General features: G+C 39.8%; 1 protein-coding gene across 1 annotated transcript in view; it reads left to right on the forward strand.

Moving 5' to 3' along the window:
- Positions 1 to 18,147, forward strand: part of snd1 (staphylococcal nuclease and tudor domain containing 1) — an 890,588-nt gene that overhangs the window by 225,678 nt on the left and 646,763 nt on the right. Inside the window, exon 14 of the mRNA XM_043713955.2 lies at positions 1,765 to 1,837. Coding sequence (XP_043569890.2) covers positions 1,765 to 1,837 — 73 coding nt within the window. The remainder of the gene's footprint in view (positions 1 to 1,764; positions 1,838 to 18,147) is intronic.

Below are 18,147 nucleotides of genomic sequence, written 5' to 3' on the forward strand. Positions count from 1 at the left end.
AGGAGAGACTAGAGCAGAGAAGGCTGAGGGGGGTCATAATTGAGGTGTATGGCTAGGGAGAGGATGGAGCAGCTGTTCCTGTAGTTGAGGGTCAGTCATGAGGGGGACATAGTTTTCTGGTAAGGGGCAGGAGATTGAAGGGATTTGAGAAAAAAGCATTTTCATTCAGAAGGTGCTGGGAATCTGAAATGCACTGCCTGGGAAGGCAGTGGAGGCTGGAAACCTTAAACCTTTAAGTAAAAATATTTGGGTGAGCACTTGAAATATCATAAGATTCAAAGATCTGGGATTAACGTGCCTTTAGTTGTAGTGATTGTCAGTGCAAACTCGATGGGCTGAAAAGCCTTTTGTGTACTGAATGACTATCACTTCAAACAAAAGATTAAGTTGTAATTTCCATGTTCTGACTAAAATTCACTCATGATTGACAATTCATTGTATCCTGTTGCCAGTAGGTGAGGAGCAAGCAAACTGCCCAAGAAGAATTGAGATTTGAATATGCTTAATTGTGTAGTGATAGTTGTATATCTGCACAAACGTGTATGGATGAACTACAGTTACTTCATTATTGGGGGAACTTTGAGTGAAAATAATCAGATAAATTCATGGAATTGTAGCAATGTGGATCTGAACCATTTATTGTATAGTTTACCATGTTTTCATATGAAATCTTAACCTAGCCAAAGAATGGCAATTTAAAGTAGCTTCTGTCACTTGTTTTCTGGAAGGGGTTTGCCTTGGGAGACTCTGGGAGCAACTATACAATTCTTTATGTGAATTCCCCCAACTCAAGTGGGTAACCATTAATGAATTGAATTCATGTTCAACAAAGACTCCAATCACTGTCTTTCCAAACTCCAGGTAAAGAACATACATAAAACAGTTTCATGCAGTGACAATTTGTTTTTTGTATTCTTGTTTCAACTTGCAAATGAACTTTACATGCCAGTAAATTCACGGATTTTGATGTTTTACTTACTGGAGGGATAAGAACTCACTCTTCACTCTTTTGCCTAGAGAAGATAGCGGTGAGCTGCCACCGTGATCTGCTGCAGTCCTTGAGGTGTAATGACACCAGCAGTGCTGTTAGGAAAGTAGTTCTGGGATTTCAACCCATCAACTATCAAAGAATGACAATATAGTTTCAGGTTCAAATGTTTTGGGGCTTGAAGGGGATCTCGCTGGGTAGTACAACTCGTAGAATGTTTGTGTATCTGCTGCAATTGTCCTTCTCGTGGTGAAGGTCGTGGGTTTGGAGGGGGCTTTCAGGCAAGCCTTGTTAAGTGATTGCAGTGCATCTTGAAGATGATACATGCTTCTGCCACTATTTATCAATGGTGAAGGTGGTGAATTTTGTAGGTGGTAGATAGGGTACCATTGTAGCAGGGTGCTTTGTCCTGGATAGTGTCACACTTCTTGTTTGGAGCTATCTAAATCAGGCAAATGGAGAGTATTCCAGTCACATTCCTGATATACTTTATAGCAAATAGGCATTTGAAAATTAGATCTGAGACAGACACATGTGTAGAATTTGCTTCTTGAGATGTGATTGCTTCTTTTGCATCATCCTTAAATTATTCCTGGAATTATTAACATTCAAAATCCAGCGGTTGTATTATTATAAAAGATTCATTGGAATCCTTATTACTGGTTGTTGTTACAGCTGTTGACTTTGTACTGATACATTCATTCCTGATTCTGTATTCCAATATTTGCAGCAAATATTTTGTCTTTGTTATACACGCTTTTCTTTTGCCGCCTTAGGGCTATCAAGAATGCTAAAGGACTGCACAGTAAGAAGGAGGTGCCAATCCATCGTGTGGCTGATATCTCTGGGGTAAGCTGTTGCAGACAATCGCTGCTGCTTAAAGTGGGTTAAATCTAATTTTATTGTTTGTTTGCTGAATTCTGCAGTGTTTTAAAGACTGTGATCATGGAAAAATAACTAATGCACACAGCGTTACTACTTTGTATTGTAAATATGTTATCTTTAATGATAGTATTGCTAATTTTAAATTTTGAGTGTTGGAAAACATAGCAGGTCAGGCAACATCCGAGGAGGAGGAGAATCAACGTTTTGGGCATAAGCCCTTTATCAGGGATGAGGCTTGTGGGGGGCTGAGAGAGAAATGGGAGGGGGATGGGGTTGCGGGGGGAAGGGTAGCTGAGAATGCAATAGTTAGATGAAGGTGAGGGAGAAGGTGATAGATTGAACAGGAGGGTGGAGCGGATTGACGGGAAAGATGATGGACAGGTCAGGAGGGGGCAGTGCTGAGTTGGAGGCTGGGACTGGGATAATATGCAGGGAGAGGAAATGAGGAAACTAGTGAAATTCACATTGATCCCGTGTAGTTTATGGGTCCCAAGGTAGAATATGAGGCATTCTTCCTCCAGGCCTCGGGTGGTGAGCGTTTGGCGATGGAGGAGGCCCAGGACCTGCATGTCCTTGGCGGAGTGGGAGGGGGAATTGAAGTGTTCAGCAATTGGACAGTGGGGTTGGTTAGTGTGGGTGTCCCAGAGATGTTCTCTGAAACAATCTGCAAGTAGGCATCCTGTCTCCCCGATGTAGAAGATATTGATGTATATGTAGACGAGCCCCATGGCTGAACACCCACACCAACCAACCCCACTGCCCCGTGGCTGAACACCTGCACCAACCAAACCTACTGCCCTGTGACTGAACACCTGCAAGCACCAACCAACCCCACCGCCCTGTGGCTGAACACCTGCACCAACCAAACCTACTGCCCTGTGACTGAACACCTGCAAGCACCAACCAACCCCACCGCCCTGTGGCTGAACACCTGCACCAACCAAACCTACTGCCCTGTGACTGAACACCTGCAAGCACCAACCAACCCCACCGCCCTGTGGCTGAACACCCGCACCAACCAACCCCACCACCCGATGGCTGAAAACTTCAACTCCCCCTTCTACTCCTCCAAGGACATGCAGGTCTTGGGCTGCCTCCATCACCAAACCCTCACCATCCGACACCTGGAGGAAGAACGCCTCTTATTCCACTTTGGGACCCTTAAGCCACACAGGATCAATGTGGATATCACCAGTTTCCTCGTTTCCTCACTTTCCCTCCCGCCACATTAGCCCAGTCCCAAGCCTCCAACTCGGCACTGCCCTCCTGACCTGTCCATCACCGTTCCCATCTATCAGCTCCACCCTCCTCTCTGACCTATCACCTTCTCCCTCACCTTCATCTACCTATCGCATTCTCAGCTACCTTCCCCCCCAACCCCACCCCCCTCCCATTTATCTCTCATCTCTCTGGCCCATAAACCTCATTTCTGATGAAGGGCTTAAGTCCGAAACATCAATTTTCCTGCTCCTCGGATGCTACCTGACCTGTTGTGCTTTTCCAGTGTCACACTCTCGACTCTGTTCTCCAACATCTGCAGTCCTCACTTTCTCCTAATTTTAAGTTTGTTTATTGTGAATTTTAAAAAATTAAGCAGTCATTGCAGATATTGTTCACCCTTTTGAAATGGAAGTTTTTTGCTTGTGATTTAAATTGATTTTGATGCAACATGTAAAGTCTGATGTATATTAATTTGATAGCTACACTCCACAGTGTAAGCAAGTAATATGAGGTGGAATTTCACTGATGTCAGGAGGGAAGAATGGGAAAGGTAACAAGGCTTTTGTGAACCCAGTTCATCAAAAATATTACAAGATGAACCATCTTCTGTGATAGAGGGAAGGATCCTAATTCTAATGATTGCTGTGCTGAGATTGCTGTTCTTTCCTGGATGTAAAGATACTTGAAACTTGTTTTTGCAGCTGCTTCACATTTCTTAAATGTTTGCCATTTCATAATTTTCTTGATTTTAACCTAATAGATGGTGGTGTCTGAATTTGACCCATTTAGTGTATTATTCAATCTCTGATGTGTTCTTATCCGTATCAATACATTTCTGGTCACCGGTCAGTACAGCACTCAGTACGAGTGTGTTGTTGTAGTTTAAGAACAGCCTCTTTTGAGTCTTTGAGTAAAATTATAGATTTTGTTCAAGCACATTCTGAGGGTAAGCTTTGCTTGGTTGTCTAGAATAGCTTCATTCCTGATGAAGAGCCTATGCTCAAAATGTCAATTCTCCTGCTCCTCTGCTGCCAGACCGGCTGTGCTTTTCCAGCGCACACGTTTTGGCTTTGATCTCCAACATCTGCAGTTCTCACCTTCTCCTAGAATAGCTTCCTGTAATACTAAGGTTTCAGTACAGCTTACCTCTGTAACAGAAGCTTTGTATTCAGTTCCTTTGCCACAGTTTGTTTGCCATGGAAGATATATTTGGAACTCAACCAAATGGATTGACCGTCAGTCCTATAAGTCTTTTGAGGACACTTTTAGTGCAATGATCATGTCCTTTCCTCTGAGCCAGAAGGCTTGCTTCCAAATTCCACCTGTTCCTGTTTTTTCACCACCGTGTTGGAGCATTGCTGCCTCCACCCATCATCATCTGGACAGAGCCACAAAATGATTACCAATGATGGATTTGGATATTGTCTCAAGTTCCCTAAATCCTGCCACCAGCAGTAATGGGCTTAATGTTTTCAATGTCATTCCGAATGTCTCAATTCTCTGCCCAGATTCTGGCATTCACGCAAGTGTTCTGGAAGAGGTGCACCTCATAGTTGAAAAAGTTGACGCAGTTTTGTAGATTGCACATCTCCATGGAATTTCAGCAGTATATGTTCAGTTCCTCAAGCCAAAGCCATACCTGAGAATTTTGGTAATGCATAAAGGTGGACGGTGTATCTCTTGGATTCTTCTCTGTATTGAAAGCCCTTTTTGATTAGTAATCACACTGTACTTACCCATACAAGCATAAGTAGTCTGCTAGTTTGCAGCTGGTATTGGTCTTGGTTATGTTAACCCACAAGTTACCTCAGGATCATGATGTACTCTGAGAGTATATGACTGCACATCAATGGGTGTTGTACTCCTCCAATTTGTTTCCATTAAAATATCTTCTTTGGGTGCACATACAGTAGTAAGTCGTGGGCTACACCATAATTCAATCCCTTTTCATTCTTCAGCTTGGTAAATGATACAGGGTTAGGTGGTGGTGCTACAGGTAATGTTACACCAATTCCATTCAGGCCGAGGAAGCAACTTTGCAGATTATTTGGAGGTCCTTTGAGGATTCTTGTGGTACAGTGGTAGTGTCCTAAGCATCATTCACTGAAACTAGGTGGGTTGCAAATACTTTCCCCCTCCCCAGATTTGTATTGATCAAACTCTGGCCACTAACATTTGGGCACAGTTCTGAAGTGAATATTTTCAATATCCGGTTTTCTTTACAATTATGTCCTGAACTGCATCTTTTTTTGCAAATTGAGAGTTGAATGGATATTTTGTCCTTTGGCCTAAGTCTTAGTGTTTCCATGCCCATTGTGAAACTTGATAATTTATACTAAAGATTTACTATGAATTTGGGACTGGAATTATTGCTATTGAAATATATGCAAAGAAGAGTTATATTGAATAAAAACCATTAACTTTGTTCTGTTGTCCACAGATACTGCTGAGTTTCTTCATCACTTTTTTTTATTACTTCTGAAACACATCCTGTTCTCTTTCTGCTCTTGCAGCTCCATACCCAGGATCGAAAGAATTGTTCCAGTTAAGAATAAGCTGATTGGTTATGTGGAGCATAAAGTTAATTGATATTTTGGTTATTCCAGTTGGCCTTTAACTACTTAAATTATAGGTCACTTTTAATGTATTTACTCCACAACCCCTCCTTGTACAATTTTACACATCCCATTAGTTGCCTACTTCTTTCATAAACTGTGGAGATATTTTACAATTAACAGATTATTAATATAGTTAAAAGCAAAAGGAAAGCATTTGTATTTTAATTTTGCCTGTTTATTGTTTATTTTAGCTGTCGGCTTCTTTTCAGTAACTTGCTAAATTGAGCTATGCCTTTTACATTTCAAAATTATCCCTAATTTCAATAACAGCATTATTGGGCTGACAAGTTTCCTCTGGTATTTAATTTATGCTGTTCAAAAGAAACCTTTCTTCTTCTTCTTTTGAAACATTGAAGCTATGTTATCTGTATTTTCTGGTTTACAAAAAATCTTAGTAAACCTAAAATAACTTATTTTAGTTCGTCGATTTTAATTATAAATGGCTGATCAACTTGAAGTTGCTGTAAATCCCATTCTACTAGTCTGCAAAAGGTGTAAAGGATCTATTCTACTTTAGGCAGAACAGGTTATCCAGTGGCGTGAAAACTTAATCTTAAGAGTTCACTTTGCTTTGATTTGTTTTCTTTGGAGAAACAGATAATTTCAATTCATACACTGTCATTCTACAGGTTTAAAAAAGAAATTTTGCTGAACAATAGGAAGTAAGACTCTATTTCAAACTCTGCCATTCTTTCTAGCAGAAATGTCTGCAGCATTTTAGTGTGATGCCAGGTCACACCACAGTTGTTTGGCTTCTCTCTCAAACCAATCTGTTTTTAAAAATAAAAAAAAATTCTTCCTTTTAACACCTTGAGCCCACTGCATGAAAGTCAGACTATCTGCTTTCAATTTGTAATTAGCTGCCTCCGAATTTATAATTAATTTTCCCTTTTGAAAATTGTATTGTGAACAGTATCCTCAGATCTTTAATTTTGTAAGGTTTTGAAGTCAAAAAATCAATCTAATTTAGGATTAAGCATAATCACTCTAAATATCCCAGTTTATACCGATTTTAATTATAAAAGAAAAATCATTCTAAGCATGTGAAGTTAGTATCAGATTAAAATTCTTCACATTTTGATCAGAATACTTTGCAACCATGATTTTGGCCAAAAACAATCATTTCAGGATTTCTTCCTTGAAAACTTAAAATTTTAATACCATTCTGATAAGTTATTTTCCTGCAATCCCTTGCAAAGAACCTTAATTTATTTAGTCCAACCAAAAAAACCTGTAAGCTTGCATTCTGAGTGCAGTAGATCTACAACTTAACTTTAAATCGCATTAGATTGAAACAATCACACTTAATCATAACCGTATATCAACATTTGTGAGCTTCCTCGCACTTCATAACACGCATTCAATTTAACATTTTTGCTTCAGATAAAAAGTTTTTGAACTACTAATTTACATCCAGAAGAGAGAAGAAAAGGATTCAAGAATTGGACCGTATTACATCCCCAACTCAGAGTGGTCCTCCTAGAAATTCCACTCACGACAAGCAGCACAGTTGATTTTGAATGTCTGAAACATGAAGTATTCTTAGACCACTTTTACAGCAATTTTGTACTGAGAGGTTTCACAGACATTGAACACCCTACAGCTTTGAAGGAATATAAAACCTGACTGCAGAGGGTTAATGAATATCTCCTGGCAGGCCAGAAGGCAGAAATGTTCTCAGAACCAGGATTAAGCCATTAAATACAAACAGATGAGCTATACATTTTTTTTCAACAGGTATCTAAATTACTGCTGTGCTTTCAATTTGAAAGCAATTCCAAGAAAGTAGAAATTAGCTGGACTTTCTTTTATGTCTCAACTTTACTTGTGGATTGGTGGGAGTGAAAAGAGCAAATTGTTTTCTTTGTGACCAAGTACACAAGCAGCAGGTTGTCATCTGAGAGGAGCTCACCTCTTATCTCAGTAGTTACCAGTCATTATTGTCTGCTCAGTTTCCCTTTTGAATTGATATAGAAGATGGCATTTGTAATAACATTAGCAAATTTGCTGATGATACTAAGCTGGGTGGCAGGAGGATGTTAGGAGATTACAAGGTAACCTGGACAGGTTAGGTGAGTGGTCAGATACATAGCAGATGCAGTTTAATGTGGATAAATGTATGGTTATCCACTTTGGTGGCAAGAACAGGAAGGCAGATTACTACCTCAATGGAATCAATTTAGGTAAAGGGGCAGTACAAAGAGATCTGAGTGTTCTTGTACACCAGTCAATGAAGGCAATCAGCCAGGTACAGCAGGTAGTGAAGAAGGCTAAATAGCATAGTGGCCTTCATAACAAGAGGGATTGAGTATAGAAGCAAAGAGGTTCTTCTGCAGCTGTACAGGACCCTGGTGAGACCACACCTGGAGTATTGTGTGCAGTTCTGGTCTCCAAATTTGAGAAAAGACATTCTGGCTATTGAGGGAGTGCAGCGTAGGTTCACAAGGTCAATTCCTGGAATGGCGGGACTACTTTACGCTGAAAGACTGAAGCGACTGGGCTTGTATCCCTTGAGTTTAGAAGATTGAGAGGGGATCTGATTGAGACATACAAGATTATTAAAGGATTGGACACTCTGGAGGTAGTAAACATGTTTCTGCTGATGGGTGAGTACCGAACCAGAGGACACAGCTTAAAAATACGGGGTAGACCATTTAGGACAGAGATGAGGAGAAACTTCTCCACCCAGAGAGTGGTGGCTGTGTGGAATGCTCTGCCCCAGAGGGCAGTGGAGGCCCAGTCTCTGGATTCATTTAAGAAAGAGTTGGATAGAGCTCTCGAGGATAGTGGAATCAAGGGTTATGGAGATAAGGCTGGAACTGGATACTGATTGAGGATGATCAGCCATGATCATATTGAATGGTGGTGCAGGCTCGAAGGGCTGAATGGCCTACTCCTGCATCTATTGTCTATTGAATTCACAAATTGGTCTGCTTGCTTGTGTTAGCATCTGATTTGTATTGTTCCACATTTTACCCCACCAGCTAAGAAATTGCCTCCTATGTTATTTCACCTGGCTGGAAATTCTTTCATTTTGTAGATGTGACAAACTGCTGAATGATGTATTGAAGGTGAAAGTAATGAATGTTGAAGGAGTGCCAATTGAGTGGGCTGCTTTCCATAGGTTGTATCAAGTTTTTTTGAGTGGTGTTGAAGCTGCACTCATCAAGGCAAGTGATAAACCTTCCATTTCCACTCCTATTTTGTGCCTTGTAAGTGGCGTTCAGGAGGATTCATAGCCTTTGACCTGCTGTTGAAGCTGCAGTGTTTATATTGGTTGGTCCATTTCAGTTTCTGGTTAATGGTAATCCCCAGGATGTAAATAGTGAGGAATTCAGCTGTAGTGATGCCATTGAACCTGAATGGGTGATGTTTAGATTCTCTCTTGTTGGAAGCAGTGCTGGAACTGTTCTTACAAGGCACAACTGTTGCATACACATTAGCCCAAGTTTTCATGTTATTTTGCTGCCTGTTGTGCAAACATCAGTGAACATTTCTAATTCTGACCTTATGAAGTAGGGAAAGTTATCGATGAAATAGCTGAAGGTAATTGAGCCGAGGAGACTTGCAATGATGTCTTAGGGCCGAGATAATCGTCCTCTAAGGCTGTAATCAGGTCAGAACCTTAATCAAACATCTGAGTCTGTTATTCATTTGCAGGTGCTGCTTGATATAGTACTGTTGAAGACCCTTTGATCACTTTGGTAATGATGGAGAATCAACTCATGAAGTGGTAATTGGCCATGTTGGATATGCCTTACCTTTTGTGTCTGGACATGTTTTTACATTTTTGGGAAATGCTCGTGTTGTGCCTGTACCGGAACAGCTGGTTCTGAAGCACAATAATATTGCTGCAATGTTGTCAAGCTTATTGACCTTGCAGTATCTCGTGTCTTCCTCCATTCCTTGACATGTTGAATGAATCAAACTATTTGAACACTTGCCTCTGATACTGAGGACACTGGGGAAGCCTTAAATCCTCCATTGACACTCCTGGCTGAATACATATAAATACTTCAGTCCTGTCAATTGCACTGATTTGCTGGGTATCTCCCATCTTTGAGTATGATGAGGTTTGTGTGGCTGCCTCCCTCCCTTCCTGTTGGTTAATTGTTCATGGTTGGAAATGGCAGGTCTGCATAGCTTAGCTCTGACCTGATGGTCGTGGTCACTTCTGGCTATTGTATGCGATGTAGGTATGATGTCATAAGTGGTAAAACTCTCCAAACTTTTGCATAAGCCCCCATTTGGTGGTACATTGTCCTTTGCAGTCTTGCCAGATCTGTGTTTATTGTTGTCCTTTCAGGTGCTGAGGTCGATGGCAGATGATCCTCTGGTTTTCATCTTGTCTTTAGACTTTTGAGTTATTTAGCTCAACTGAATCGCTTGCTAAGCTATTTCAAATGATAGGTAACAGTTGATTCGCATGTTGTGGTTCTGGAATTGTGTGTAAACATGAAGTGGCTAAAGGGAAAACAAGAACAGCGGTATCAGCAATGAATCTTTATGGGAGATATTACATTTTGATCATTCAAGACATATCTTTCACAGTAAGTTATGGTAGTTGCCATTGTTAAGTCCCTGTGATATTGCTATCACTCTGCCATCTCCCCAAGATAGATTTATTGCAAAAGCTACATGCACATATGGAATATAAATTTAGAAATATTTCACTTGGCTGAGGTTGTGATGCTGAGCATATGCTTTGATATTCTGGAAGATCTGGACATTTTCTTTCACTCGCTGTTCACGTTCTTGCGATCACCAAAGATTGGCTATATAAAATGATTTGGTCACATAATGGTAAGAATGTGCAACCCTGACACATTAAGCGTTGAAACAGGAAGCATGTGTGCAATCCAATTTTATAAGCTTTCTGTGCTCATAGGTCAGATTGAATTTCATCTTTAATCTTTGTTCCATCTAGTTTGGCCTTTCATTTCTTTTGTTAATTTGTAATTACAATGAAACCAATTCTTACTTGACAACAAAATCTGACACTCCAGTTGCATTCTCCTTGGAATATCTGTTCGTCTCCTTGTTCTTATGAGGTTTATTATTGCTTTTGCTTAATACTTTGGCTGTTTAAATCAATAATGGTAAAAGTTTTCTTCATAATGAAGGTTTGCTGACCGTAAAGCTTATTGTGTGAATGTTTTCTACTTTTCTTAGTTAAGATGTTTCAATTGGGGTAGTTGAATGTATTTTTGAAATAATATAGGCCAGAAAGTTAGTTGTTTTGCTGCTTCATTGTTAATTAATTGATGCCTTAATCATTATAAAGATGGCAATGCTTATGATGTGTGATTGTTGTACAATGTTTGAGCTTGTGGACACCATATATTCAAGTAGAATAGGTCTACAATGAGGATCTTGTGACAAAACTGTGGCTTTAAGAAATATGTGTCCCTTTTTTTAATGAAGAAAAGTTGTGACAGAGGTGAAGAGCAGTTTGTTCCAAAACAGTAAACAGCTTGTAAAGCCTTGAGTTTTATAAAAAGTTGGAACAACAGAATCAGCTTGAATGGGTTGGGTTAACCTTCCGTAGAACCAGGATTTGTTGTTAGTTTTAGCCTTCAATAGTTGTTGCTGTTTGTCTCTTGAAGTTGGATGTGAAAGCTGTTTTTCCTGTTGCTGTTACAGCTAAAGGCATGGAAGCTCTCTTCCTATTGCTAGAACTGCATGTGATACAATCAATTTTACTGAATTTGTCATTGCCAAGGGAGTACTTATGGGCTGTTACTATATTGGAACAGTTTATATTTAGTAGTTAAATAATCTATTATTCTGTTAGGTTTTCCAATAGAGTTAAGTTATTCCAGTTCTTTCTTTTATTGTATTTTAACTCTGACGTGTGAATAAAGTGTGCTTCACTTTAAGACTGGTAGTTTGATCAATCAAATTGCACCTGGATCACAATGTTTGTCCCTTGTCTTTAAAATAAGAAAAAGTGAGGATCTCTGCCATCTCCTTCATGTATTTTGAGGAGGCTTGGTCTGGTCCATAAGTCTGCAGCTGGAAGAATTTTGGTTCAAATTCATTTGAGCTGGAGACCAAGCTGTAGACACTACAACACAGGGAGCGTTAATCCAGTGACCCAGATAATGTTCTAGGGACTTGGATGCGAATTTTACCATGACAGATTATGAAATTTGAATTCAATAAAACATTTAAAGATCTCCTAATGCTTACCATTCCCATATAGATTTTAGCCTCTGACAATGCTTTCACTTAGTTACTGAAATTTGACTTATAATAGTAACTCAGTACCCATCTAGGAGAATTATAGAATCATAATGCATAGAAGCAGACCTTTTTGGGCTAACCAGTCCATGCTGAATATAATCCCAAACTCAACTAGTCCCACCTGCCTTCCCAAAGGTACCTGCCTAAATGTCTTTTAAATGTTGCAATTGTACCCCATCAACCACTTCCTCAGGACGTTCATTACATAAGTGAACCACCCTCTGTTTAAAAAAAAAGCCCGCGTCTGTTTTAAATCTCTCCTCTTACATTAAAAATGTGCCCCTGAGTCTTGAAACTCCCCATCCCAGGGAAAAGGCACCTACTATTAACCCTATCTATATCCCTCATGATTTTATAAACTTGTATAAGGTCATGTCTTAACCTACTCCGCTTCAGTGAAAAAAGACTCTGCCTATTCAGTGTTTCTTTTTAACTCGAACCTTCCAAACCCGGCAACATCCTGATAAATCTCTTCTGAACTATTTCCAGCTTAATATCCTTCTATAACTGGACAACTGGAATTGGATACAGTATTCCAGAAGAGGCGTGACATATGTCCTGTACAATTGTAACATGGCTTGCAGCTCTTACACTCAAAGGACTGAGCAATGAAGGCAAATGTGCTAAATGCCTTTTTAACTACCCTGTCCACATGTGACTAAAACTTCAAAGAATTATGTACTTGAAACCCTAAACCCTCTGCTCTACAACACTACCCAAGGTCATACCATTAATTGTAAAAGTCCTCCTCTTGTTTGTTGTACCAAAAAGTAATACCTCACATTTATCCAGATTGAACTTCATCTGCCATTTTTCAGCCCATTGACAAATTTGATTAAAATCTCTTTATAATTTTGACCTTCTTTACTGTCTACTATGACACCAATTTTGTGCCTTATATATTCTTATCCAAATCATTTCTATAAATGACAAACAAAAGAAGACCCAGAACCGATTACTGTGGGACACCACTGGTGACAGGATCCAGTCTGAAAAACAATCTTCTACAACCATTTTGTCTCCGGCCATTAAGCCAATTATGTATCCAGTTGGCAGGCTCATCTTGAATCCCAAGTGACTTACTTTGTGGAACCTTATCAAAAGCTTTACTAAAGTCCAAGTAAAAGTGTAATAACATCCCTGATTTTCCTGTGGATAAATAGTATTTGCTGCTTATATGCAAGTGGTGCAGCAGCTTTAGGCAAAGGACATTTACATGGTATATATGTGCTAAGCTACAAGCAAAAGAAGGGGAATGCCTCTGGTTCCAAAACCATTCCACCACGTTACCTCTTGGTCCACCTCCTTTTAAGGAGAGCTCCTTCCACTACTGGCTCCTTTTCTCAAAACCGAGAAAATACAATGATGTATTGTGTCAATTGAGACATGAAGGTTAAGATTACCACTGCCTTTGTGCACATGGCTGGTCATATCTTTCAATTCTCTGTCTTGGCCATAGTGATACAGTGGGTGGATTGCTTACCTCATTGATATTGCAGTAGATGCATGACTGGTAACTGTTGCCCCTAAGATTGGTTATTGCAACTGCCATGAACTGATTTGATCAGTGTAGACTCACTGACATATCTGTAGCCAATCCCCAAAGAAACCTCTCTTTGCTGTTTCGCTCCCCCCACTTTCTGTCATACTTATGGTTACCCAACAGTATATTGAGAACACTATATCACCCCTTAATGCATACTATGGGCCATGGTTCACCCAAAGATTTACATCTTGGTCTCATTGCATACCTAGCACTTTGACCCTATCTGCTCACACTGCTGCTCTTTCCCAAAATGTAGCTAATACTAGCCTGGAGGGATTTAATGTTCAAGGTGTGCACTTATGACTTTTTCCAAATTCCTTTTGGTATTTCACTCACCCATAAGGCTCTTTCCTTCCTGCTCCCATCTGCCTAAAGAAAAAGTGTTTGACTTCTGTTTGGTCAAATGTTCCTCTTGCACAAGGTGTTTCAGTCCAAATGTGCGCAGTAATTAGAGTGATCATCCCTATGATTTGAATGTTCATCGTAGCTATGGTCTTTTGCTGAGGGTATGAGCGCAGACTATTAGTTCTCACGAACTCCTTTAGACTACTTTAGCTAAAAATTCTAATGCTTCCAATGCCCTTTCGATGTGATCTCTATGCATAGTGCAAGAATCTCTGTCAGTGTTATTGAGTAGGTTCTAAAGCATCTTGGCTGCAACCCTGCTCTAACAGGGATGGTCTTTGCCACCAACAAATCTCCTGCCAATTCATGTTCCTCTACAGGGTTTGCTGTTTCCGGGTCCCAGATCACATTTTGATCCTGACTATCTGCTGTGTGCCATGGAGCGGAGCGCCTATTTCCTCTACATATTATCATAACGTATCCCAGTTGGGACCTATGCCTTTCCCCTCTGTCAACACATCTGATCGTATTTGCATAGCTCTCTATATTAACTTAAATGGGATGTACCCACTCCATGAGCTATTTCATGATCTTAATCCCATAAGTAGGTTAGGAGGGCACCTACCCATCTTGTCCCTTTTCCCCTTGAGCTCTTTGCTAAAGCTATTTGCAGGGTCTGATTAATCCGTAATGCCATTCCTGGTGATAGAGAATGGTAAGGGATGTGGAATTGTAGTTTGATTCCCAATAACTTGGGTTTCCTTCAACACCCTCCCAGTGAAATGAATATCCTATTCTGTTTGTAGTGGGGTCTTCATCAGGGTATTATTTCTCTGACACGTATCTTTGCTACAGTTTTGGCTGTGAAGTCCCTAATTGTAAATGCTTTCATCCATTGAGTGAATTGTTGACAATTACGAAGCAATCGGTCTTCCTTTCACTTGGTGGCAGGGTCTGGTAAATCTGCTTGCAGATTTTCCACTGGCTGCTTGGGGTGTATGTACTTTCCCCATCTTCAATTTTCCTGCCTATCTAAGGTTAACGTCTGCTCACGGCTAGAATTGTTGGCAATGTCTCATATATATGCTTGCCAATTTCGGAGTGATCTTAATCCCTGAATATCCTATCCCATGGTATATTTCCAATTGGCTCTCTGGATTACCCTTTGACCAATGCCTTTTATTTCTTTCACCATATCCAATCTTCTCCCTTAACTACTCGTTCCTGTTCCCACTTCTACTCTCTCCCTTTGTTGAGACCTCTGCTTTTTGCAATGACTGTTCTTCTATTGACCATATATCTTTATTACTTCTAGCTGTCCTTCTGTCTTTTTTGGGTCCAGTAATCTCCCCATTTGTTACCAGCTTCTTGTGATTTTTCTACCTTTGTGTGGGTCTCAGTCTTAATCACAGGTATGTTGATGGGTCTCCTAACTGTCTTTACCAATCAGTTAAGTATTCCTTCATATCTCACTGAAACTCCAGTGGAGGTAACTTACTCTCTACGATACCATGTAATTGTGTACTCTCCCAAAAACATAGCAGCTATCATTGCATACACTTACTCTCTTACCATTTATGTGTGGCAGGGTGACTAATACTGCTATGTGGGTTGGGTAGTCTCCAGGCAATTCATTCCATCTTGCATACCCCTTCTCCAGTCAATATTGCATACTCTGTTCTCGAGCTTCCCTCATGATATTTCCAAAAACTTTCAGCGTACTAATTCCATATCTTCTTCTAGGGCATCCAATCTCATATCTCCACACTGGTCACTCTATATGCTCTTGGCATTCTTAGGTTATTCCTTCTCCTAACACCAGTCCTTGGGCTGGGTTACTTTCCAATGTTCTTGGCACTGTCCTCATTATTATTCCCCACTTCCTATGTATATCCTAAACTTCCAGTGAAAACTGACGCAGGGCTCAGTTTATTCTGACCTTAGCATGATATGGTGGCTCTCCCTTCCCAGTCAAATTTGATCAGATTATTATTCCACCTACTTGTAATTCCAACATTCTGCTAAGCCTTGCAGGCATTCCTTTCCTCCTTATTCTTAATACCTTTGTTTTTTGAATCATCATGGATAAGCCTAAGTTAATTATCAATAAGGAGTTGGCTCAGTGAAGTTGGCCCCCTAACAATGTCTACTTCAAGAGATGGTTCCTATCTCTCTGCTAAGATATATTCCATTGACTATGAAAGCCTCTAGGTGAGGGATGCACTATCTTGCTTTCTGGAGTTCCTTCCCTCCTTTCCTCTTTTATCTATGTAATTTTGTTTTTAAAAATCCATTATTTCCATCTTAGAATTCTTACTATTGTCCTACAGAGTGATTTGGGATATTTTGCATTTCAAAGATGCTACAGAAGGAAACTAAAGGGAGAAATTCAGTTGGCTGGATGTTTTGATGCAGTGTGGTACAAACATCATGGGCTTAATTCCCACGCTAGTTCAGGTTACCATGAATGACTGTCTTTCTCAACAACCTCTCTTCCCTCGACTGATCTGTGGTGACCTTCGAGTTAAACCACCATTCATTTCAGTGAGCAGCCTCGTGGTCCTCTGGAACTAAGAAGACTTGACTTTTACAGGCAGAAAGGCATAGAACAATCATGGAGTTAGATGAAGTTGAGTGGGAAGTGTTATGATTACGAGCAAGGACTAGCTGGGCTAATTTGCTAACTTTGATGCCATAAATTCTACGTAATAAATTGTATACAATGGACGGAATTGTTTGATATTTTAAAAATCTGATTATAACGCATAACTAGATTATTAAACACTGGCAATAAGCAGGTATAGATATAGAATAATTCAGTTTCAACACCTCAGGCTTGTTGTCACCTGGTACTAAGTTTCCTCCTCTTGAAATATTTGTCTGCTTTTGCATGAAAATGTGCAATACTTGGTCTTCACCTGAAGCAAAGCAAGGTATGTACCTTAAAAGCAAACATAAAGAAATGATTTCTGGTTTGAAATTAATTACAAAGATTGACCCTCATAATTGATTTTGCAATAATAAAGAATAACATTTTTGTATCCACTTTATTGAAATGCATAATGATGTTTAAAGCTCCATTAAATTTCCTCATGGCTTTTTCTGTTCCATTGAAAATAGTCACATTTGATCATCATAGAATAAGTTGCTCTTTATCATCAGTGTAACCATTTTGGTGACTGTCTTAAATGTTTTATAGCCTTAATAATCCATGCTGTGATGAAGTACCTGAAATTGCACACGCAGCTTGACTGTGGCTTGGTCATCGTCTTTACAAATTGATTACCTCTGATCTTTAATTCATATTTATTCATGACCTAATTTCTTGTACTATCAAGGGGTGACATTTAAATCATCAAATGTTTCAGTTTTTATTTATTGAATCCTTTATCATCATGTGTATTCAATATAAAAGTGAAACGTATGTACCATCGCCATGCATGATGCCATTCGCATGAACTTAAAATAAAAAACAAAGGATTTCAATCACATCCTCCAAACTTGTGCTGAATATAGTTTTGTGATCATAATCTGTGAGCACTGGTAGGAGAAGGTGTGTGCAAACTGGAGAACCTGTGTGCATGGCCAAGGTGACAATCCACAGACATTTGAGTCGATTATTTAGCCAACTGACTGCCTCTCTTTAGTGGTACAACCAGGTGCCTTTCGGCAGGGAGCAGTGTCTGGTGGTAAGCTTAGGTCTTCCAAGACAGGTGGACACCAAGGAGAATTAAGTGCCTCAGTGCCCGTAGGAGTAATACTTTAATCAGATTACGTTTGCTTTGCTTTCGAGATCTCTTGTTACAATGTGACATAATGTTTCTTTCAGAAAGGGCACTTAACTTCACATTGGCGATCTTGGTTGAGAAATTAATAAGCAGGACTTCAAAGATAGTAGTTCTATATTACTCCCGGTGCCCCACAGTAGTGAGTATAAGAATTGAAGAATAATGCAAATAAATAAGTGGCTGGAGTGGGAAGGCTTTAGATTCTTGAGACATTGGGATAGTTTCTGGAGGAGAGAGACCTGTATGAGTTGAATGGCTTTTCTCCCAACGGGAATGGGACTATTAACTATAGGTTTGCTATTACTATTCAAGCAGATGTAAACTAGATTGATAGAAGACAGAAGCTGAGATGAAATTGGAGGTTAAACTCCAAGAAATGAATCTGGAAGACAGGAGAAAACAGTAGGTAAGAAAGAAGTGAGTTTGGCAAGGTCAAATGGAATGTATTTTAATAGAAGGAGCCTGAGGAATAAGAATAGGAACTAAGACGTTACAGACAGGCATGTGGAG

The sequence above is a fragment of the Chiloscyllium plagiosum genome, unplaced genomic scaffold (genome assembly GCF_037043375.1).
Source record: "Chiloscyllium plagiosum isolate Xiang-an unplaced genomic scaffold, Cpla_swu_hap1 HiC_scaffold_23, whole genome shotgun sequence".
Lineage (NCBI taxonomy): Eukaryota > Metazoa > Chordata > Chondrichthyes > Orectolobiformes > Hemiscylliidae > Chiloscyllium > Chiloscyllium plagiosum.